This window comes from Microtus pennsylvanicus, chromosome X, assembly GCF_037038515.1.
Source record: "Microtus pennsylvanicus isolate mMicPen1 chromosome X, mMicPen1.hap1, whole genome shotgun sequence".
NCBI lineage: Eukaryota > Metazoa > Chordata > Mammalia > Rodentia > Cricetidae > Microtus > Microtus pennsylvanicus.
Genome location: NC_134601.1, coordinates 129,877,214 through 129,902,375, shown reverse-complemented (window position 1 = coordinate 129,902,375; position 25,162 = coordinate 129,877,214). Strand labels below are relative to the sequence as shown.

Below are 25,162 nucleotides of genomic sequence, written 5' to 3'. Positions count from 1 at the left end.
GTTCACTGTTTCTACTGAAGATAATTATTTCAATCTCAACTCAACTTATTTCTTTTCAATACCTCTCACTTCTCCTATACCAACACTTTTCAGCTGTTCTACTTTATGTTGGTGATGGTCTCACCCTATTTCCTTCTTAGCAACAGTGTTTCTTTCTTTTTTAAAAGCCCAGGCTTTTCTCCTTCACAAGTTCCCCCCTCCTTTTATAAACCTTGCTGGATATTCTCTACTTTTATTTATTAAATGGTATCATATATCTCAAAAGGATACTTGAGTTTTTTGTTTTGTGTTGTTTTTCAAGATAGGGTTTCACTGTGTAGCACTAGCCATCTGGAACTTATTCCGTAGACCAGACTGGCCTCAAGCTCACAGAGGTCCATTTATGTCTGACTCCTGAGTACTGGGCTTAACGGTGTGTGCCATGATCATTGACAAGTATTTTTATACGGTTCTGTACAAGTTTGGGTCACATAATACATGGATTTGGGTTATTTTTCTTTAAAATTCCTGAATTTAGTAACTTCCTCTCTGAAATTCCCATGAATAACATACTATACTTGCCCTTTTTGAACTTTCCATGTTCAAAATATGACTATTATGCTTATATTGAAAAGACAATGGATTGCTCTCTAGTCAGTTGTAGGTTCTCTTAGAACTCAACATTTATCTGACTAAGCAAACTATTGTAAACATAAATGTACAGTCAATTTAAATTCTTTAAATTTCAAAAATGATAAATATTACCCAGAAATTAACAGCTAACATTTAAAGTCTCTCACCTACAGCTCAGCTTGAACTGTTTAATAATGTTGCTGATTTTCTCAAATCTGTGGGCATCACGCTGTTCTTTACACTGATAATGAGAAATGACCTGTGAAGAGAGAGATTATGATTTGAATCCATGCAAATACCCACACCTCTGTTACTAATTAAAATAGACATCTATTAGTACTTTAGTCATCTTGGTTTTAAGAAGTGAGCTGTTACCTGGCATCCTGTTTCTTGCCCTCTCTGTCCCACATCCTTGTCAACAATTTCCATATTCATTTAGATAACATAAACAGGATCATTCTGTTATGTTTATTAGATAACTTGTGTATTCTCCAGAAATGATTTTTGTCTCATGATGATATGACTTTTGACTGATCATGGTGGGTAAGCAATACACATTCCATAGAAATCATATTTTGAATTTTTCCAGGCTTGGAATATACTGTACATATACTGTATTTGTACACATATTGTACAATACTCTTTTATAATACTGAACAGCACTAGCGAGCCATAAGTCCCATCTATGAAGGTGAATTCCAAGATTATAAGAATAAACAAGGGATCATTTTTGGAGCATTTGCATTGCTAAGATATAGTGTTGGGTAGGTTTTCAAGTTAAGAGTTTATCAGAGCATACCTTATCCTAGTCAAGGAGCATTCGGTGCTTTTCTCAATTACCTTAATCACTAAATTTAGCTTATTAACATTTCACAAGATGGTCTTTGACTTAAAATGGTATAAATAAAGAGAAAATAAAATTATCTAGCTGCTCTTAGCTGTCTCTAACATAATTGTGAAGAAGTCTTTAGCAAGTGGCTGTTGGAATCATATTAAAAACCTTTACTAGATGAACCCAAGTACTGATATCCAAGTACTGACATAAATTAATGTACTCAGAACAAATACACCAGGTAAAAATACTTTCCAATTTTAATAAACCACGAGTACCCTAAGAGCTGAAAATACGTTGCAAATTTCACCTCATTTGCCAAAAGAACATTGACATGAAAATTCTGACATGATGTTAAATATTTGAAATATAATTCTTATACCAAAGATACAAGAAGTAAATGCATATATTCTCTTTTGCTCCCAATTAAATGTCAGGGTTTGTGCTGGCTGCTTACCATTACACTGTCCCATTTTAAAGCGCACAAGAAATCTATGATATAAGCAGTATATGCTGGTTTTACAGAAGAAGAAACAAACACAAAATGACTAAATCATTTTGTCTAAACTCACCTAGCACTGGTAAAGATCAAAAACTAAATTATTCACTGGGAGCTGCTTTGAGAGGTACATTAAATGAGTCTATTACCAATTATTCAGGAGATGTGTCTGTCAAATTAGCTTTTACAATTACTTTCCTTGGTTTTTTTGAGACATGGTTTCTTCATAGTCTTGGCTATCCTGGAACTCACTCTGTAGACTAAGCTGCCCTTGAACTCAGACATCTACCACCTCTGCTTCCTTAGAACTGGGACTAAATGTGAGTGCCACCACTGCCCAGTGACCACTACTATTTTCCAAATGTATTCACTGTGCTGAAAAGATGGCTCAGTGATTAGGAATGCTTCTTGGTGTTCCAAAGGACAAAAGTTTGGTTCCCCACATCCATGCCAGGCAGCTCATAACTACCTGTAACTCTAGCTCCAAGAAATCTGAACACCAGCCGGGTGGTGGTGGCACACACCTTTAATCCCAGCACTGGGAGGCAGTGGCAGGTGGGATCTCTGTGAGTTCGAGGCCAGCCTGATCAACAAGGGCTAGTTCCAGGACAGGCTCCAAAGCTACAGTGAAAACCTGCTCCAAGAAAAAAAAATCTGAGTATCTTCTTCCAGACTTCATGGACACCCAACACATAAGTGGCAGCCCCCCCACAAATAAAAATAAATTTTTAAAATATATATATATATATATAATATAGATTTTTGTATCACCGACTCATGCCTGTACAGCATACCCTGATATCATTGCTAAATTCAATTTATAAGAAAAGTGGAACTATTAATATTCCTCTTACCTGCTCCACTTCTCAATCTAAACTCTTCAGTCACTGAGGCTTTTACATGTTAGAAGTTTTCATATTGTATCAATCTTTTTGATAAATGGGTGGGGAAAGAATTTTCTTAAAAGAAAAATGCACTGTATGTCTTAATAAAGCTCAGTAGGTAATAAGATTCCTTTATCATAGTTAAATAGTTATTAGTAGAACTAATCTAAATCTCTAATAAGGCATAGCTACAAAAATCTAAATTTTACTAATTATTAAAAGGTTACTTACCAAAGGACTTTTTCCACACCACTTGCAGACAATAAAGCTTTATAAGACCATATATGCTGATATAAAAGGGGGTGGTTCTTCCTAAAAGTAGTAAAATCCTGTCCTCTGAATGCAAGAAGACTGCTTGAAATACATCTGTAGAGCAGAAAGTCCTTACCAGAAAGGTAGCTCTCTCAAACAGAAGTACTTCATCAGCCTCAATAATTTCAGCAAAATTTCGCAGGTTCATTTCCAGTTGCTGAACATTAGGAATCAGCTGATAAACAATACTGGACCAAGCCTAACAGGACAGAAGCACAATCAACTATTACTAACAGATAGAGAGTTCTAGGCCTTTGAAATGAGTAAGTACCCTACAAGACACAGACAGCAAAATACATCGGTAATTGAGTCCAAAACAAATACAGATGTTAAATATAACAAAAATCAAACAAACAAATTAACCTAATACTTGATTTGTATCCTTGAGTTGAATTTTTAGAGTTCAAACACTTGAAAAATGCTGGAGAAATGTCTTTCCATGAGTTAACAGGTAATTTAGTACCATCATGCAGCCTTAGGAAAAAAGTTGCAAAGTATGATCTATTGTGCTAAAACCATTCTAACCCAGACATCCAACAAATATTGAAGTCCAACATTATATACAGCTTTAAAAAAAGAAATAATGCTATATTCTGCATACATTCAAGAGCCAATTTGGTATCAGAGCCACAAAGACAAGTAGCCCCTCCCTTCAAAGATATAACATGTCACGATGCAAGAAACAACTGGGATTATAATTTTCAAATGTTTGGTCACATCTGTAAAAATTACTGATTCAATTGAATTTTCAAAAGTCTATCGTGTGACTGCCTGAAACTGAGTTAATCCGGGAGTATGACCAATGCATGCATACGAGATTAGTTTCACCCTCTGAGAATCCTCTTCAGGTGCTTGTATTCATACTTCTGTTAGAATACTTCCATTACTCTTACTATTTTTCTGGTTAGGTGTACTTTGTTCTTCTGTCTCCTCCTAAGACGTCAGGAACCTATCTTAGCCATTTGTGAATGTGAGAGCATCCAATAGATAGACAATGAATGCTTGTTGAATAAAACAATATAAAAATTTAAGTCAGTTCTATGCAACATTGATGTAAGAGATAGTAGTAGTGCCATGTCTCTGTTCCAATTAGTTTTACTACTTAGGCATAGTGTTCCAAGTTCCCAGGTTGGTGTTAATGTCACTGCTGAATTTACCTTGGAGAAGGCACCAAAGCTAACCACAGCAGAGACATTGTCACTCACAGCAGTGTTGTGATTAGCCAATTGTCTTTGGTCGTGTTATGTATAGCCATCCTTCACACCGCAGCTGGTTCTTATCAGTGCGTCATGTCCATCCTTATTGACGGTTACCTGTTCTATGGGAATAAGGCTTTGAGAGAAATTCGGCCCATGTTAATCTGGAACAGTACTTCCTAGACAGGTATCTCAAAATGTTGTAATTAGAGTGAGCCTGGGTCAACATCAGATGTGGGGAAGAATGAATTAGTTAAAAAAATCAAATGCTATTTTTAAAAGTCTAGTGGCTTTTCTCCTTGGCAAGTACGGTTTCTGTGTATCTGGTTGTAGACACTTGTCAGACGAGTTGAAACTGAAGCTCTAGCTACCAGTGACAGAGAAGGATCCTTTGCCACCCAGCGTCACACTTGTCAATGTACACCAGAAGCAGTCTGAAGGAAAGGTCTGACCACATGAGGATATAGAAATAATCAATCTTTAAACCACGTGTATGCAAGACAATTGGAAGAAGCAGGAGACTATGTACCACTAAGGTAACTTCAACTTCATCCACAGAACTACTGAGATAACCTCTAGACTTGCAAACAGTATGATACTCATTCCAGCAATGCTACCAAGGAAGGATGAATGCTAGTCTCCAATTTGGCCTGAAAGCTCAAGTTATAATATACTTTACATGTATCATATCTCATTCTAAAATTCACTTCTCCCATTCTTCACTAAATGGTTTTCTTCCATTGCTATCTGAATTTAGGCAAATTAGTTTATACCATAAGCATGTAGAAATACCTGCATATTAGATACCAAAATAATCTCTGAGACCACAGCAGGTCAAAATGGATGGAGGATTTTTTTTTTTTTGGTTTCTCGAGACAAGGTTTCTCTGTGGCTTTGGAACCTGTCCTGGAACTAGCTCTTGTAGACCAGGCTGGTCTCGAACTCACAGAGATCCGCCTGCCTCTGCCTCCCGAGTGCTGGGATTAAAGGCGTGCGCCACCACGGCCCAGCTTGGATGGAGGATATTAAGCAACATTTTTGCTATGACAAAGAACAGTAGCTGATTAATCATATTCAAACTGGCAAACTTGGTAACAATGTCAACCCAACCTAAGATTAAAATACAATTCTTTTTGATGTTAACTCTGATGTTCTTTGAACAATTTGTTAAAGATTATTTTCTTTTTAGTACAACAAATCTAGATGGCTGTGAAAGTTTTAAATATTTTAGTTTTGTTAATATCCTTCTAACTTTTATTCATGCTCCAAAAGTAGGAAATGGAGGAATCATACACACCTTATACAGAGTTTCATCCCAGATAGATGTTCGGAAACAAGAACATTCTAATGGACGAGATAAACGCCTTAAGTCTTCTTCTCTTTCTTTAAAAATCTGAATTAAAAAAATCCAGTAAATGGATCAGCATGTAACAGCTCTCCTCCTTCACTACAAAATCTGACGTGTAATTATTTTACCATATTTTGACAAGGACCCTTACTCTGTCTTCATAGGAACCATCAGTATTATTATTTCTCAAACAAGAGTACAAATGTGCTAATGGCTACTAGATTTCTTCAGACTTATCCTAGTTTTGCTATATATTTATTGAGAGCACTGTTAGAAAATGAAAGTTATCATACAGATAACTCTGTATGATACATTATATGTACATATAGCATATGTGTTTTACACACATACATACACACACACACATATATATACACATACATATAAACACACCCTCAAGTCTGCCAAATCTAGGTCATTTTAATATGGCAACACTTATATTAAAATTTTGTAAATTAAAATGTTTTAGTTCTCCATTATAGAAATATTCTCTAATTACATACATATATGCGAATACATATATTTATATGTATAGTATACTTAATTTACAACAAACATATAACCCATACAAACAACTATGCTCTAGCCAGCTAGGATTTGTTTCTATGTATACATCCACACATATACAGAGAAAATAGTTATATAAAACATGTATACTCAAGATGTTTCCTTGTGTGGGTGAATTGCTAGTATGGGTGTATACACATACTTTCATTTTTAAATTACATTGTAATTATTTATTTTTATTTTAGGTGCATGGGTATTTTGCCTGCATATATATCTCTCGGAAGGTGTTGGATTCTGGAGTTATAGGCATTTATGAGCTGCCATATAGGTGCTGGAAACTGAACCCAGGTCTTCTGGAAGAAGAGTCAGTGCTCTTAACCGCTGAGCCATCTCTCCAGCCCTTAAATTACATTTTAATTTAAAATCTAATTACATTGCCTTTCCTCTTCCCTTTCCTTATTCCAGATGCTCCCAAGTCTCCTCCTTTTCACTCCTTTCTTGTCCCCCTTACTTCTTAAATTGATTGTCTTTTCTTTGGTATTTATTGTCACATACACACACAGGCATGGATATATAAATACGACCATTTTGTTTTGTTTTCTGAGATAAGGTTTCTCTAATATTACAGTCTTGACTATCCTGAAACATGTACTGTCAACCAGGCTGGCCTCAAACTCATTGAGATATGCCTGCCTCTGCCTCACAAGTGCTGGAATTAAAGGTATGCATCACCACTGCCTGTCCTGAGTTCATTTTTGCTGTCTGTGTGTATTTTATTTCAGGGCTAACCACTTTGTACTAGGTAGTCAAACGCTGTCTAATATGACTTAATGTCCAACAAGTGGGAAATCATGCCTGGTACTAGAAGTCTAGTCAACTTCTAGGGACTAGTGAAGCAATAGATCTTAGAAGAGAATCTATTACTTTTCTAGAAATATTAATTCCCTATTATATTCTAAATCTTACTTCTTATACCCACAGATAAGTGTAGCCACGCCACTCATCAAAGAAGCCTCTTTTAATAGCAAATGAAGAACATCACAGAAAACAACTAGACACAATGCTGAGCCCAACAAATCTTGTGGGGTCCAGCCCCAATGGATAGTTCTACATCACAACTCCTGCATCCATCTACTCTACATTGCAGAACAGGGGGCAGAAATATTGTAAGAGCCAGACTATGAGGCAGTCCTGTGAAACACCCTTCTCTAGACATGTCTACACTGCCTTTTTACTTCAAGTACAACACTGAAGTTTTATGTTGGCCTACTCTCCAAACTTCATTCAGTTGAACTACTTCCTTTCAATAAATCAATCTCAACTTCTACCCTCTCTCCCCTATTTCACATTCTGTTATTCTGCTGCTCTGGTGAACCTTTAATACAAGATTTTAATACTAAGAGTGGGTTCTAGAGTAAAACCTTTTTTAATTATTCAAAAAAATTTTTCATATAATATAGTCTGATCAAATCTTTCCTCCAAACTCTTTTCCCAGATCCTCCCCTCTTTCCTATACACTCAATTTCGTGTTCTCTTGTGTCCTCTCTCTCTCAAAATAAAATAAAATAAATCCTGGAAATCAAAACACACTGTTATACCCATAGATCAGTGCATCACTCAACCCTTCTCAGAGAAGCTTCTTCTTAATGTAGAAGGTAATTAACAGAGAACCACACTGGACATGGTACCCAGACTGAGAGACCTTGGCACACTCAGCCCTATATGGGATGTCTGTAATCCTGCCCCTGACACCAAAGGCTCAGGGAATCTACTTCAGGAGTCAGGAAGATTCTAAGAGTTAGAGCAGAATCTTAAAAATGAGTTTTCTGAATTGATTTTGTTGTAACTGAGATTAATTCTCTAATCAGGTTAGAATTAAAGATGTCATTTCAAGGAGAAATGAGAATACTCAAGGGAGTCTGTGGGTGATAAGAAATTCATATACTGAATCATACTAATCAAGAACTTGTAAGAGACAACATTCTGCAGGACACAGAAGAAAGTGACTGCTGTCTTTGAAATTTCCTGCTTCTTGGAAAAGTCTGCTGGATACTGTGATGGGCCTGTGGACTGAAGATTGGACAGCCACTACATTCTTATCTAAGAATAATCCAACTTTTCCTGAAGAAACTGAAATGGACTCCTCAGAAGTAACTACAAGAGAGTTCTGATTCATTCCTAGCAAACCCCTTTGCTTCTATGTCTATATACATTCAAATGTCAGAAGTATCCTGAAGGTGGGATACAAAGCATGAACCATGAAGATTAGTCTAGCCTCTAAAAGAAGCACATGATATTTCTAATAAATACAGATAAAAAACAAAGATAACTATGAGAACAGATATTAAAGGTGTAGAATATAGTGGAAGGGACATAACATTCACTCAGGCCAAATTTACTGATACAGGTCCAATAAGCAGAGGATTTGTAGGTAATGGGTAAAGAAAGTGTTCTTGTAACTGCCTGAGAAATGAATCAAAACACAACCTATACTAACTGAAGCTAAAATGTCAGATCCGCACTGTTCTACTACCCAGGAAGGCATCTAATGACATATGGAGTTCACAGTCCTCAAGGTTTGTCATTTATAACCTATTCATCAACAGTGGGAAGTTCCAGAACACAATGTTGATGAGAAACAAATTTGTAGAAACCCCAACTTCCATTCCCTGCTCTCTGATCACGTTTCTCTGTAGGCCAAAATTTACAGTGGTAATTGCTACCATTTAACTGGGAAACCTAAATACAAAGGGAAAGTGGGTGCTATAGTAATGAGAACAATGTGGAAATATTTCATCATCAAATACAAGGAGAGCCGGGCAGTGATGGCACACACCTTTAATCCTTGCACTCGGGAGGTACAGACAGGCAGATCTCTGTGAGTTAGAGGACAGCCTGGTCTACAAAGTAAGTTCCAGAACAGCTAGGGCTGTTACACATAAAAACCCTGTCTTGAACTCCCCCCTCCCCAAAAAACAAGGAGAGTGCCCTTATTTTATTGAAGAGAAGGGTCAAACTCACAGAAACCTATAGCTTTGGCTAGCTGATCATGGTGCTCCTATAAATGATCTAGAAGCTATATCTACTACATTCTTATTTGATCTACATAAATGAAATAATTTAGGTCAAATGACCAAAAATCTAGCACAAATCATAAAATACCATCGTTTCTCGACTGGTATCCAGATCTGTGCCACTTTATAAATCCAGAAATGAAAGAGGAGGGTGGGTCAACTTAAGAAAAGATGCTGATGCAATTCTATTCAGTCGGTTTATTCAGTTTTTGTAGAAGACATGGCTCTTGGAAGGTGGGGTATCATATGCTTAAGAAGTTTCTGACTGCAAGTTACAACTACTGGACTAGATATGAGTAAATACCAACTCTTCTACTGGTATAAGAATTAACTTTTCCTTTTATGTATAAGAAGGCTACTTATTTGTTTTAATTTTGTATCCCACTACTTTGCTGAATGTGCTTATAGCTTGGGAGTTTTCTAGTGGAGATTTTAGGGTCTTTATGTACAGAAATTTATCATCTGAAAATAAGGATATTTTACTTCCTCCTCTATGTATAATACTCTCATTCTTGGGTCTCTAGCTTATCTTTTCTGCTCTCCAGGTTCCAGATTCCTTCTAGGAGGCTTCCAGCATCAGCTGAGCTAGTTCCTTAAATGAAATACCCTCCCATTTGTTTGTACCTTTGTTTTTCTATGAACAAACACATCTGATTGGGTCTGTTTCTCTGGAAAACTCAAACATACATAAACATGCATAGAAATATTCATCTTAGGGCCAGGCAGTGGTGCCACACGCCTTTAAAACCAGGTCTTGGGAGGCAGAGGCAGGAGGATCTCTGTGAGTTTGAGGCCAACCTGGTCTACAGAGCAAGATCCAGGATAGGCGTCAGAGGTACATGGAGAAAACCTGTTTCGAAAAACCAAGAAAAAAAAAGAGAAAAAGAAATATTTATCTTAGCTGAAATTGTTATTTTGAGAAGCACATACAGTCATTTTTATTTGAAACTTTTCTGTTTAAAATAATTAATATTTAATATTAATTTTATATTAACTATAACATATATTGTTTAACAATACAATATTAATTGAAAATTGATATTCAATGAAATTAATGACTTTCTCAGAATATTTATTTAGAAATATAGGTATTTTAACTTAAAATATACTAACTATATATATTAAAAGACCATTAATATATATTGGAAAGTATTTATATGACTAATTAAAAAACTGTAAGAGAAATTACAAGTGATTGAAACATCAACAAGGAGCTCATTTGTTGGAATGCTCTAGCTTTTAAATTGCAATTTTGGCTAAAAAGTATTTTTTTTTAAATTGCGGTGTACTGGGGATTTAACTCAAGGCATCAAATGGGCTAGGCAGCACTCTACCACTAAGTAACACCCTCGGCTCTTAAAATTATTTTTAAAATAACAGGATAAGGAGTTGGAGAGATGGTTCAGCAGTGAAGAACTTTTACTGCCTCTGCAGAGGGCTCAAGGTTAGTTCCTGATTTCTAGCACCAGACCTCATAGATTCTTACCTAAGAATTTGCCTATTTTACTACACCTCTTCTGTACTGAGTCGCTGAGTTCTCTGAATTACAAGTCACTAGTTTTATGTGTTTTTGTTGAGGTGAAGGTTGGTATTTCCTACTCTAACATTCTTGGTCATGTCTGAGTTATACTCGTGTATACAAATTCATTCATGCCAGCACAATTGTGAGGGACTGTAAATAATGCTTGACAAACTGGGAGGCACTTGAACTGGTACATAGCAGTTCCCAAAATCAGTCCAGTGACAGGAGCCACCTCTCCTCATTCTTACCCCTAGTGGGTCTTTTAGCTGTGACACTACAATGAGGTAGTAAACTATTTTTTAAATGATAACAGTTACTTAGTAAAAGTGCATGGTCGTATCTTCTTAATTCTGAAATACAGAATGCTACAAATTTACTTACACTTTTATAAACAAAGTCTACAAAGCACCTTTTCAGTTTCTTACCAAGTCTCGTTGATCCTCCTGTACCAGATCCATTTTGTGTACCAAGCAAAAGATTTTGGCTTCTGGAGAATTCTGCAGAATGGCCTCAAGGCATGACTGGTAATAGTGCATGTCCTTTTCAAGTTCACGGCTCTCCACATCAAAGACATATATTAGAACCTCCACATTTCGAAAGATGTTGTCACGCTGGCTAGTGAAATAATTTTCCATGAAGGTGTCTTGTCTGTTAGGAAAGAAAATCTAGATCGTAAACAAGTCCTCTGTTTAATCACTACTGCTTGAAATTTTCTTAGCTCCATCAAGAGAAAGATAATCTTAAACTTCAATTCAAAGAGCAAAGAACAGTCAAACATATTGAGCTCTACCTTACTCTATTTCAGTCATAACTTGCAAGCCTGTAAAATTATTTGCCTTTCTTCTTATGTTTTGTTTTGTTGTTGCTGTTGTATTTGAGACAGGGTCTCACTGTGTAGACCAAGCTGGCCTCAAACTCATAAAGATCAGTCTACCTTTGTATACTTACCATGCCACCATGCCTGGCCTCTCTCCTTTCAATCTAAACACCTTTCTGTTCATTGAGTGGCTGATGGTTTAACTCATGAGTCTTTTACACATATTGATCACTCTTTCAATTCTTCATCTAATTAATCCCACCTTTTCCTTTAGATTTCAGTCCAATCCACACGTCCTCATAGAAACCATCCCTATCTTGAGCCAGCTCACTTACTGTAGGCTCTTTACCAACACATCCCTGTCATTTACAACACTTAGCACAAGTGCAATACTACACTTATTTGGATGAGTTTTTAATTAATAGTGTTCAGTTCTCTATACAACCAGCCAAGGATCATCCCTAATATTATCTCCCACTGTCTCACAGATTTTAAAGGGTGGTAAATGCTTAATGAACATTTGCTGAATAACTTCAGTCAAATATTCTAAACTATATGAAAATGACTCCAATGATGACTTCTCAGCAGAATGTTACTCTCTGCTCCTAGGTTGGGTGCTACTTTCCAAAAACAATCTCAATAGCAGAACATCAACAAAACAGTAGTATCGTTTAGCAGTGTATATGGGGTGGTGCTTACAAATTTCTAATCCTAATCCTGCACCTTGCTAATTACAGCTGTGCAACCTTGGAAGAATCATAAATTCTCTAAGTTACAACAGATACTTGAAATACAAAACTGAATTTCATATTTTAGTACCTAAAAGCAAGGAACTTGGATATATCTGTTGACATAGAGAATTAGAAGCAATCAAAATGAGGGAAGATTTATATCCTAGGATATTAATCCAGGTGCTAGCAAGAAAAGAGTTACTTTCTTAAGAGTATTTAGGTCATTATTCTGTCAAAATACTAACTGAGCATCTTTTGTATGTTTAGAGCTAGGAAATAACCACCGGACAATAATATCTATTTTGTAAGACACTACAGTATATATTGTATATATTTCAACCTGCTTAATCATCATAATAAACCAACAAGTTGGTTATTTTGCTCTATTGTACAGGTGAAGCTACAGCACAGAGACTTTGAACATATGCCAGACAAAGAACCTATGCTCTTAATCACTATGCATTCACTACCGCTGCTTCAGCACAGTGATGTATATGAACTCAGCACACAGGCATAGTAAGTGTACATTTGTGTGGGGATTTTTAATGATTGCATTGATTATGAAAGGAAGTGCTCTCTTACTCTCCCAATAATAGGTAACTTGGTCAGATATAATATGCTCAGAATGCAATCTACAAGTGATAAGACTGCCTAGAAGTAATTACCAAAATGACTATAAACAGTCTAGTATAATAAAAATAGCTAAGAACTCAACTCAATACTAGTGTCAATCAACCTGAGGCAGATTTAATTTACGCCACTGCAAAAGAGGGCTGATCTATCCCATATTATATATACTTAGATGGAGCTTAGATTGGAGCTACTTAAATATCTCTTATGTAGAGGGCATTTTCAAAGTTGTACAAAACACATCTTTATTAATCAACTGACAATTCTGAAATATTTTTAGGCAGTGGATCTATGAATATAATAGTTATTCTAGGTGTAGTTGATTATACTTGATGACATCATTATTGCTATCAGCTTCACAAACAAGTAGGCACATAGTACTTACCCACCACAATCCCACAGGTTCAAAACCAGGTTTCCCAGAAATCGAACATGAGAATGCTCTACATCAACTGGAAGATAAATGTTACAAATCTAGTATTTGCAGTAAAGACCATTAGGATCAGAAAGAAAATAAAAACCATTAACCCATGGTGTTTAGAAGGACCAAAGTGGAGTGAAATGCTCAAAGCCATAACAAGAAGGCGATTTTCAGCTTAGTCATGTGGTTTAGTGGCAAGGTAGGCACCTACACTACCCTAAGCTAAAGGATTGCCTTGTGTCAGTAATTTTTAAATTTCAGTAGTTTAGTACCCAAAGCAGAAACATTCCCCAATTATAATATTAATGTTAAGTTTTAACACGCAAGACAGTGACATACACCATTTAACAGATCTTCCCAACCCCACCTTCTTTCTCCAACTTTCCTCAAAAAAATTAAAGACAGAAAACAAACATAAAACATAACAAAACTAACTTCTGTACTGATTTCCTCAGCAGTTAATGACTTTATTGATTTTCCTAATTTTGACTCACCTGACCATGCTCAATTCTCTTTGAATCATTTTTAGTATCTCTTAATTTCATTCTTTATTTCATACTCTATCACTCAACATCAAGGAGGGCCCTTACTACCTCATGCCTACACTACAAGAAAGCCTTACTTACATCATCCATTAGGCTACTGCAAGGTTCATCTTCTTAACAATACTTTGAACATATCACTTCCCATTCAAAACACTTTAAATGGCCCCTACATATTTAATGGTCCTTCACTCAAGGTCCTTCACTTTGGCTTCCAATCTACCTTTATAATCCCCAGAAATTCCCATTAATAAATCCTTTCACTTCAACCTATTATGTTTTATTCATAGTCCTCCCAACCCTACTACCTCCCAACCCCCCAACATATTTCACATTCAGGGGTCGCAAACTTGCTAAATCAGGCCATGTGAGCAAACCTATACCATTTAAGCTAGCTAAATGTAATGGTAAACATCTACCATGGGCTCACAGAGGTTGATAGTTACTCAAATCTTGTTCATTTGCCATGCAAAATTACTACTGGCTCAGGTTTCCTAGATCTTCAACATTTTAAGTAGTAGCTTGAATTCTAGATTTTTATGAAAACTTTTACAGGATATTATAAGTTCAAATTGTTCTAAAACAATGCACAAAGTCAAAGAAAGCACAACCATCGGCCTTCTCCAGCACATAGGCTGTTTGCGACCTCTGCTTAATGGTTCCCTCCTACAACCCATTACCTTTTCCATCTTTTGCTACAAAGTGCCATCCCTTCTTCCTTTCAAAGGTAATTCTAAAATCCAAACTAATTCCCACCTCCTCCAAAAGTTCTCCTTGCCTGACAAAAATCCCACTTACATAAGCTGAACTCATTCAAACATTGATTAAGCAACTACTCTCTGCCAGGCACTAAAAACCTCAAGAAGGAATAATTTAAGATTTTACCATGAATATTTTTCACAGTCTAACAATTTTGTTCTATATAATTTATGTGCTAGTCAACTCAGTCACATTGAAATATTTCCTGTGTCTATCCCCAAGCTGTTACCTAAACCAACTGCTATCTACTTTTATACAATTTCATAATATATAGACAAAAACCATTCATGATAATGTACATCATACAGATTGTAAAGTCAAACAGACTTTAGTTTATATGACAGTGCTACCTCTGTATGACTTTGTGCAAGTCATGAAAGCTTTTAGAATTAGCTTCCACTTCTGGGAAAAGGAAGGAAGGAACATAGTACTGACCTCCCAGGATTGCTATGAGGATTCAAAGAGCTGTATACATAAAAGTGCCTGGCACATAGTAGATGCACAAACTACTTCCCCTTTACCCTTTACTTCCCCCTCCTTGAAAAAGAAATCATATCTTACATGTCTTTGTATTTCCAACAGAGTCTACGAGAGAGTAGGTGCTCAAACTGCTATTAATTTGAAGACTATGTATACGGTCTAGTACTAAAAAAAAAATGGAAAGAAGTGCTACTGAGAAAGGGAAAGACAATAACAAAAGCAGTGACAGGATTCAGTGACTTAATATGGGGCATATGGGATAGAAATCAGGTTTCTACTCCCATAGCACAGAGTGGACGTTTTAGTCCTTACTTTCTGCAGCATGACACTGTTGACTACTCACTTCTCCTCAAAAATAATTCTCTTCTCTTGGTCTCTGGCATCACATCTACAAACTCTCTGGAAGATCCTCCCTCATGGACTCTTATTCTTCTTTCTGTCCCTTAAATGTTAGGGTTCTTTGGGACTCTAACAGTGGCCACCTTCTCATCAAAACATTTTTCCCCAAGACAACTGTCATATAATATTACTTTATCATCTGGACACTAACTAGGTAACACCAGTACTGATTTCTCAATGTGTACTGTCTGTACTATAAGCATTCCAAATGGAATCTATTAAATGTAATTCAGCTCTCCTTTCAGTTGGCTCCACCTTGGTGAATGTAACTAGTCGCCTAGTCTAAAACCTCTCATCCTTCGAGTCTTCTTTTCCCTTATAATTCTCTTCAAGTTCCCCAGAAAGTTCTGTTGACTCTGTCACCAAGCATATCCCCCAACATTCTAGCTTTGTACCATATCTACTACCACTACCCTAGTCCAAATCAAGCCCCTGCCATCTCTCAAAGTTTTTTAAAATTATAGAAATTACTTCTCACGGTTCCAAAATCTTGAAAATTCTGAGATCCAGCCACCAGTTCAGTGAAAACTAGCACTCTGGCTTACAGATGGTACCTTTTTCTACTCTTCCATCACTCTAAACTTCCATCCACATTACACATATAGTAATTCCTCCAAATTGCTGAGTTTTATACCATTCTTTAAAAAGACCATGTCTGTGCATGCATAATTATATGCACTGAGCAGAGGGTCAGAATGGTAATCTGAGAAGCACTAATGGTGGTTGTCTCTAGGAAAGTGGCTTGACAATAAAGAACAAAGTAGACTTTTTATATTTAAATAACACTTGAAGCTTTCACAAGTATTTTGAATTAAAACTGTAGCTCTGATCATGTTACTTTTTATTGTTTAAAATTCTCTCATAGGTTGACTATCTTATATGTCAAGCTTGGCTTATACGACATTTTACATATAAATCCCATTTCCTGCTTCCGGGTTAAATGTTATATTACTGTGTGTCCCTATGGTTCTTTATAACCTTCTTGCTCTGTTAACATAAGAGCAACTGAAAAGAATAAAGAACGGAGCGTTGGGGAATCACTTACACTTACGGGGCAGAAAGAAGAAAACATTATGATAAAGATTATCATTTTTAAAAAGCAGGGAAGGTTGGTTAAAGATAAAGGAAGAAAATCAGGGCAATAAAGCATTAAATAAAAAGCCAAGAGAAAAGAATTTTGAGAATTTAGAAAATCTTGGAGCCGTCAACAGTGTTTGATATTAAAATACTTCATAATCATTTTAGTGGCAAATTTACCATCCCAACAAATAATTTTAACATTTGCCTAATGAATTAATTACATCATGGTTTCTTCTTTATTTCAAATTTCAAAATGCAGGAGGCTTTAAATTTAACAAAATAAAACAACATATTTTAGGAATGAAAAACCAGGAAAACACTAACACATTTAAGTCAAACAACATTGTAAAAGTAGTACTCTTTTTACTACCTTTATAGAAAATCAGTAGCTGCATCAAAAAGAATTAACAAATAAAAAGCAATGCACTATATAATCCGAACTCGTCTATACATTTAGCAACAAACACAGATCTGTCTTCATTAGTGACAAACCAGTTTTTGATGATATGCTAAAACATTAATACCAATATTTTTCATTATATTTATACTCTCTTTAAGGAAATTCAGGAAATATTAACCAACCAATATACTACTTTACATATTCTTAGGTGCAAGTGCCCCATCCTACTGACAGTCTGGCAAGAGACACTGCTAGGTATATACTTGTTGAATAAATAGCCTATTCTAATGAACAGGATTATATAATTTGCAACATTATGCTTATAATGCTGCTGAATTATATCAACATTATTTTCAGCAGTTTCAATAGTTGTGAAAATCTTGCTATGAAACTATACGTTGGATTCAGGGTCATAAACCAACTGTTGATCAGTTAGAAACGGAAATCAGTGGTACTAAGAAAAGATGTTTCAACAAAATGTGTAGGATTTAAAATAAGAAGAAAAGGTCTTCTAGGAATTGAGTAGTGGAAATATAAACAGGCTGTGTCATAATAAAGAGAAGAGCAGAGACTAATATCCCAAGTCTGACACTAGCAGAACGTGATTAATTTTTAAGTTATACTTTCATTACCTGTTAGAATAAAGGTAATATGAAAACTAAAGTAAATGAGAGCAAGAACAAAAGTCATAGTACTTCAATAAGCATCTCTACTCTACTAAAAACACACAGATAGGAGGCCTATCTATTTAATCTGGAAGAGAAAGTTTGAATGTATCAAAGCAAGACACAGAAAAGCATTTGGACGAGTACACTTTTTAAAGGCTAGAAATCAGCTCTACAAGTGTTACAAGCCATAGGAAACTATCTGGACCATCACTTTTACAGTAACTGAGATACTTATCAATAAAACTGTATATAACTATGAAGGATAAGAACCACATCAAGTGAGAGAATAAGTAGTTACAATGAAAATATGAAGTCCTTATTATTATGCATAAGAAAACTAACCCAATGGCTTGGATTCTAAATTAAACATGAGCCATTTAATATAAGGATTCACTACTAAGTTCAAATGATGAACTGTGCAAAAACCAAATGATGTGTACACTTGAATAAGATATATGCAAATACGAATTGGGGCTTTTATTACAATTCCGTAAAATGAAGGGTGCTTCAAAATAAGAAGGTAGAGTTTCACCATACTGACAGCAAAGGAATGCCCCAAATAAGAGATGTAGTAGGCCTGCCTTGCTCTGATAAAACCACATTTGCATTCATGTCATATAAGAAAAATAGTGACAAGTTTGAACAAGTCCTTAAAAACATTCAAAATTATGTCAAATGAGGAACCAGAGATGTTTTAAAGTAAGGATAACAAAATTTCGGAGGCAGGGAATGAATAAGATAAATTGAGATATTGTGTGTTCTCAAATACGTGTAGAGAACAGAATAGAAAAAAAAAGTAGACTTGGAACTCTATCTAGGAAATAGCTTTCTTTCCTTCCTTCCTTCCTTCCTTCCTTCCTTCCTTCCTTCCTTCCTTCCTTCCTTCCTTCCTTCCTTTCTTTTTTCATTTTTTATGACATGGTTTCTCTTTAGCTTTGGTGCCTGTGCTGGAACCAGCTCTGTAAACCAGGCTGGCTTCGAATTGACAGAGATCTGCCTGCCTCTGCCTCCCTAGTGCTGGGATTAAATGTGTTGCACCACCACCGCCCAGCGGAAACAGCTTTCTAATCACCAAGTTTCTGCTCAAATTATAGAAGTCTACACTATACACCAACCTCAAACAGAAATAAAGTTCCTTTTTCTTTATATCTCAGAGTCTGGAGCATAATGTGCTTAAAAGATGTTTGTTATTCTTAAAATCAGATTGGGACACCTTATAGAACAATGCTAACTTGTCACTAAACATACTAAAGATGCTAGAAACCCAGACTGAAATCTCTGAAGTCTAGGCAGAGTGATGCCTTCCTCAGTCAGAAGCCAAGAACAAAGCAGACTTCAGAAATGTTTAGATGCTTCAGAATGAAATAGCAATCTGATTCAGTATAAGGTACTCACAGGATTCTTGATTCATTGTTCTGCTAGCCTAGAAGTCTATACTAATAGTCTAGTCACAAAGTGCTATTAAGTTATTTCCCAACTCAGAGTAGATGTTTCAAAGAGAAGCTATAGGTGTGTAAAGAAAGAGAAATGGCAGAGTGTAGAACTCCTTACCATTCCCAAGTTTTTTATTTAATAAGGACAAGGACAAACTCCTGCATTAAAAACATCTTCAGTTTTACTGTATGCTAGCTAATGCCTATAATGTTTCTCTTGGTATAAAAAGTTACAAACAAACATTCTCCCCACAAAATAAGCAGGCAAAGGGTCCCTATTCTTGCCTAAGAAACAGCAGGATACACAAAAAGTTAGCTAAGAACATCCCATTTTGCAAGCAACCTAGAAAAGAGAGCAGCTCCCAAGGATAGTGAGAAATAATAACCAGAATTAGGCCACGCATTCTGAGGAGAAATGCAAAAGGGAAAGCATGCTCCAAAGCAAATTCATCAACCTGTGCATTCCGAAGCTGCTGCAATCAAGTGTGTTATGCAGATTATTAATAGCCAAGGTCACCTTGCTTTACAATAAGATGAAACATCTTACTTGTTGCACCAAGGCGACGTGTGTCTCTGGCAATATAATTGGCAAAGATAATAGACCTCATGCTGGTCTTACCAGATCCACTTTTACCCATTAACAGCACCTAAAGACAAAGGAAAAATGTTAGTAATCTAGAGCAAATCTAGTGTAAAGGGAAGCATTTGTCCTCTGTAGCTGGCATTTTACTGAAGTGTAAGTACCAATGACCAGTATGGACACCTGTAATTAGTTCAACTCTTCCCCAAATAACATTCCAAATGCCAAGCACTTACCTGCTACCAGGTGCACATCATTTTAACAAGACAATGGCAGTGAGTTTGTTATTCTGCATAATATTTTTTAAAGATTTATTTCTATTATTCTAATTTTGCATATGTGTGTGGGAGGTATGTGCACATGAATGAATGCAAGTACCTGCAGATATCAGAGATGTGAGGTCCCCTAGGAGCTGCAATGACAGGCAGTTTTAAGTTCACCTGATGGGGTTGCTGGGAATCAAACTCAGGTAGGTCCTCAGGAAGAGCAGTATATGCTCTTAACCACTAAGCCATCTCTGCAGTTCCTTGTTATTAGACATAATATTTATTTAGAACAATGTTAGAAAAATGCCATCTTGCTGGAGAGATGTTTCAGCAGTTAAGAGCACTGAGTGCTCTTCCACAGGACCCAGATTCAATTCCCAGGACCTACATGGCAGCTAACAACTGTTACTACAGTTCCAGGGGATCTGACACCCTCCCACAGACAATAGAAAAATAAATAATGCACATAAAAATAAATCTTGAAAGAGCAAATAATTAAGATAATTTAAAAAAAAAACTATCATCTTAATCAGAAACTAACCCTATTCTCCGATAATTCAAGATTGTACATACATTGACCCAACTAGCAGCTTTCAGAGTAACTGAGAAGCTCCTCCTACTTCTCTGTTCAAGATCAGTTCTTTTCACTCCAGCCCATGATCTCATCCCTTTCACATCTTTCTTTCATCAGTTTTTTATCTTTTCTTTTTAACTTTCCTATGTCCTACAAAATTGGGCACTTAAAATTACACACAAGGTCATTATTGGTTTAGCTTATCTACTTCTGTCTTCAACTCCTGATTCTCCTAGCCCAGAACTGTTAGTATCCAGTCACATTTAACTGAATGGCATATAGTCTCTTTGTTTCCAGCCCTCTAGGGAGTCCTGACTATGTCTGTAATCACTCTGTATTCTCTACCATCCTTTAGTCTTCTTTCAACTAAGTCCCACTTATCCTTCAACACTTGCTTTAACAATCATCTCAGGAATTTTCTCTGGAGCTGGGGATGTGCCTCAGTACTAGGGTATTTACCTCCTACAAGTGAAACCCTGGGTTCAATCCCCAGTATCCTCCCCATAGTTTCTCTGACCCAAATGCCTTAGGCCAGTGGTTCTCAACCTGTGGGGTATGACCCCCACAGGGTGTTTGAATGACCCTTTCACAGAGGTTGCCTAAGACCATTGAAAAACACAGTTATTTACATAATGATTCATAACAGTAGCAAAATTACAATTTTGAAGTAGCAACAAAAATAATTTTAGGTTTTGGGGGTCACTACAACATGAGGAACTGTATCAAAGGGTCAAGGCATTAGGAAGGTTGAGAACCACTGCCTTAGGCTGACTTAGGTATCTTGCCTGCCCTCTAGTGGTCTTACTATATCATTGCAGATCATAAAGCTCTGCAGTCCCTTGTTTGGGAAACTCTTATCAGGACTTCAAACTGTTGAAGGACAGAGGGAGTCTCTTTGTATCCTTTGTGCCCTTTTTTTTTTTTATCTCCAGTGCCTAATATGTAACAAAAGCTTGAAGTATTTTCATCAAAAAATGAACAAGCCATTAAAACTAAAATGCAATGACAACTGTCTGAAAGCAAGACCTGATACACATCTTTCTTGTGTTAGGATTTAACCTGTGAATAATGCCACATATTCTTTCACTAAATGACTTTCAAACAGATAAGATCTCCTGAGTAAACTGGGGTGGGGGTGGGTAGAGGGGAACTGTAGGGAGATGAGAACATCAGGGACCAGGATGGTCCAGTTGGGGGAGGGATGGAGAGGGAGAGCAATGAGAGCAATATTTTGATAGAGGGAGCAATTATGGGGTTAGAGAGAACCCTGGGGCTAGGGAAACTGCCAGGAAACCACAAGGATGATCCCAGTTAAAACTCCTAGCAATAGTGGAGTGGGTACCTAAACTGGCTTTCCCCTGTGATCAGACTGAGGACTACCCTAATTGTCATCATAGAACCTTCATCTAGTACCTGTTGGAAGCAGAAGAGATCCACAGCCAAGCACTGGGCTGAGCTCCCCGGAGTCCAGTGGAAGAAAGGGAGGAGGGTTAAATGAGCAGGGAGCAGGGGGTCGAGATCACGATGGGGAAGCCCACAGAGACTGCTGACACTCCGGATAGAAAGCTGGGAAGCATGTATGGGACCAAACTAGGCCCTCTGAATGTGGGTAACTGTTGTGTGGCTTGGTTTTTCTGTGGGGCCCGTGGCAGTGGGACCAGGATTTATCCCTGGAACATGAACTGACTTTTTGGTGGGTTACCATGCTGTCTTGATTCAGGGGGGAGGGGCCTGGTCCTTGGTGTGCCAGGCTTTGTTGACTCACCACAGGAGGCCTTACTCTTTCCGTGGAGTGAATGGAGAGTGGGGGAGGGGGAGAGGAGGAGGGGAGGGAGGAGAAACTGTGGTTGGTGTGCAGAATAAATAAAAAATTTAAAAAAGACTTTCAAAGAGTCCTTCTAAACACAAAAATGATGAAATACAATTCTCATAACTGTCTCATTTTCAAATGAAAGGGATACCTAGTCTCTACCTTCAGTCCCAATATATTTTATTGAAATGTCTGATTTCAAGGAACATTAATGAAAATGGATTTATTCAATCCAACAATTTAAAGCTTTACCTCCCTAAGAAAATGTAACTGCTTAGCCAGTCTAAAATTAATATGGAAGTTTTCCCGTCCTTTGCAAAAAAATGTAATTGAAAACAATAACTATATATTTCTGAGGGTACAAACTGATTCTTTAATGCATGTACACTGTAGAATGTTTAAATCAAATAAAGTTTTACCCTTTTTCTCTTTTCGCAGTTTTTTGAGATTTTCAATTGTTTCTAATTTTTGCTCCTAATCATTTTTGAGATTTTCAATTGTTTCTAATTTTTGCTCCTAATCATGTAGAGATTTCTGGCATTTTTAGGCATGCTTGTTGATAGCAACTTCAGACATTTCATCAAAAACATCTTCCTAGCAAACTTAAGGCACAGAATTAAATTTTAGATGAAGTCAGGCTAAAAGTATTAGGCCTTTTCATGAAAAGGCAAGGATAATTATATTTGAGCTCTACAGGGAGTTTACTCATGTAAAGTTCCTAATAGTCTTGGGAGGGTTATGACCCCTTCACAGATGGCACGAAATCTCACAAAGGTCAAGAAATTTGCTTCAGAGCTACAGTCTTAGGGATAATAACTAAGTCCCAATAAAAGTGCAAAGCAAAGAACATTCAATTCCAGCTAGCAAAACAGATGGAACATTTGATTTGTGTTAAAGAATTAATGTGCACGCAGAGGGCTGTGTAATAGTTGTATATGGCTTGACTCCATGACTCCATAATTTTAGACAAAGGGAATATGGCAGTAAATAAAGGGATGAGAGTCCAAAAGACCATATAAGTTATTGCCATAGTTCAGGAAAAGACAGATTTCCTGGATTGTGACTTCTTACCTTTTTCTTCATGTTTCTAATGTACCTAACACATCTTACCTTTTTCTTCATGGCTGCGTTTGGCATTGCCCACCTGTAGATATAAACCAAAAGACAGTGTTTCCATGATCTAATTGCCTTAGAAATTTGTTTTTTTTTAAAAAAGGCAAGTAAACGGAGAGAAGCAGAAGAATACTGTTTAAAACAGCTAAGTACGCAGGAGACCTCGTTTCATTAGTCTTCATTTTTCTAAATTATAAAACTGGGTCTATGTTCCCTGCTTCCTTCGTTAGCTCAGGAGATGCTTCCTGGGAAGACATATTTAGAAATAAAAACAATTTAAATTCAAGATCTGGTATTTGTCATAAAACTAACACAATACGCTGTGCACTTCTATAAGTCAAACAATATTTTTAATTTGAATACTATGTTTTTAATTTAGCTCATTTTCAAAACTGGAAGCATCTTTGGACCTTCGATCGTCCTTCCAAGCTGCATTTCATTCATTAAAGGCACCAAGTACACATAACGCAGCTCGCAAACAGGCATATCAAACTATACGTCATTGGTCAGTAAATGTCCTCTCCCCCTTTTTATCACTAACGAGGTGATATCTATCACCAAATCACCTTTGTAGAAAACGCAAAACAACTCAGAACTGCCTCAATTAGAGCACTACGCAGAAACCAGGAATCTCAGCTTCAGGCAAAGGGCTGTTTCTGGTCTCCGTTTTTCTCTATCATCAAGGGCATGATATCAATCAACCATGCGGGTAAATCACAGCAATTTATCCCTGGAGCTTAGGGGTTGTTGCCGTTCGCAATACTCTTTCCAATTAGCACACCCTCCCTCCTAGGTACAACATAATATACCCTTCACCCACCCAAGCGATTCTTCCGGTTCCCCGAGTGGAGGCTCCACTCTTGGGCCCAGATTCTCTTTCTCCGTCTTTTTCTCGGAGTCAGATTCTTCCATCGCGCAACAAGTCCTTCACAGTGCCTTCTAAATGCGCAGTACTCTTGTCTTCCGGCTCACCTCCTCAACTGCCTCTGCTCACTGCCCGCGGCCCTGGGCCTGCTCTAGCCCTGCCTCCGCCTTTGTCCACTGGGGGGCCGCGTTTCCCACAGTTACCCTTACCGCCCCGAACTTAGTCTCCGGCACGGCCGAGCAGGCCAGCCCAAAGGGACCAGCGACTCGTGGCGTGCAAAGAAGAGATGGAGGGGAGGGAAGGCAAGGTGGCTGAGGAGTTGGTCCCGAGTTGGGGCCTCACTCCCCAAGGGCTCCAGACCCAAAGAGAACTTGGTCCGCCTCAGCGCAGCCCGCAAAGGCTGAGCTAACGGAACGAGCTGACCGGAGCTGCAGAAGCAAAGCGGTCACCGCCTGGGGGCTCTTCCCAAGCTCGCCACCAGTGAGAATCCGCCTGAGGCCGCCTTGACTTCTGCGCCCGCCCTTCAGGAGCGCAGAAGCCTCACCGCAGCCACGCTACTGCAGGCCAGGATCACGTGGGAACCTGCCGTAGTCCCGGGCCGGTCACGTGCCGCTATCCTGGGGGGCTGGGGGCGCTGGGGAGAATACCATAGAGACGGCTCTAGGGAAGCCAGAGTGCCGCCGCCCGCCGTCACGTGGCCCGGGCTCGCATTTCCGCGCCCCAGGCCCTAAAGGCAGCCTGCAGGCGCTGGGAAACTGGCGGACGTGGCCCCGCCCACCCGCTGCTCAGAGTTAAAGGAGAAGGTTGC

The 25,162-nt window shown here is 37.7% G+C and overlaps 1 protein-coding gene across 2 annotated transcripts in view; it reads right to left on the bottom strand.

The window, feature by feature from the left end:
• Positions 1 to 24,938, bottom strand: part of Rragb (Ras related GTP binding B) — a 32,547-nt gene extending 7,609 nt beyond the window's left edge. Inside the window, exons 1-9 of one of the 2 annotated variants that reach the window (XM_075958956.1) lie at positions 24,310 to 24,938; positions 23,487 to 23,520; positions 19,694 to 19,793; positions 15,248 to 15,331; positions 13,350 to 13,416; positions 11,212 to 11,434; positions 5,633 to 5,728; positions 3,216 to 3,338; positions 780 to 871 (exon numbers count right to left, since the gene is read on the bottom strand). In XM_075958956.1, the coding sequence (XP_075815071.1) occupies positions 780 to 871; positions 3,216 to 3,338; positions 5,633 to 5,728; positions 11,212 to 11,434; positions 13,350 to 13,416; positions 15,248 to 15,331; positions 19,694 to 19,793; positions 23,487 to 23,520; positions 24,310 to 24,401 (911 nt within the window). In that variant the 5' untranslated portion in view covers positions 24,402 to 24,938. The remainder of the gene's footprint in view (positions 1 to 779; positions 872 to 3,215; positions 3,339 to 5,632; positions 5,729 to 11,211; positions 11,435 to 13,349; positions 13,417 to 15,247; positions 15,332 to 19,693; positions 19,794 to 23,486; positions 23,521 to 24,309) is intronic. The other variant, XM_075958957.1, reaches the window with a different exon arrangement.
• Positions 24,939 to 25,162: the final 224 nt, after the last annotated feature.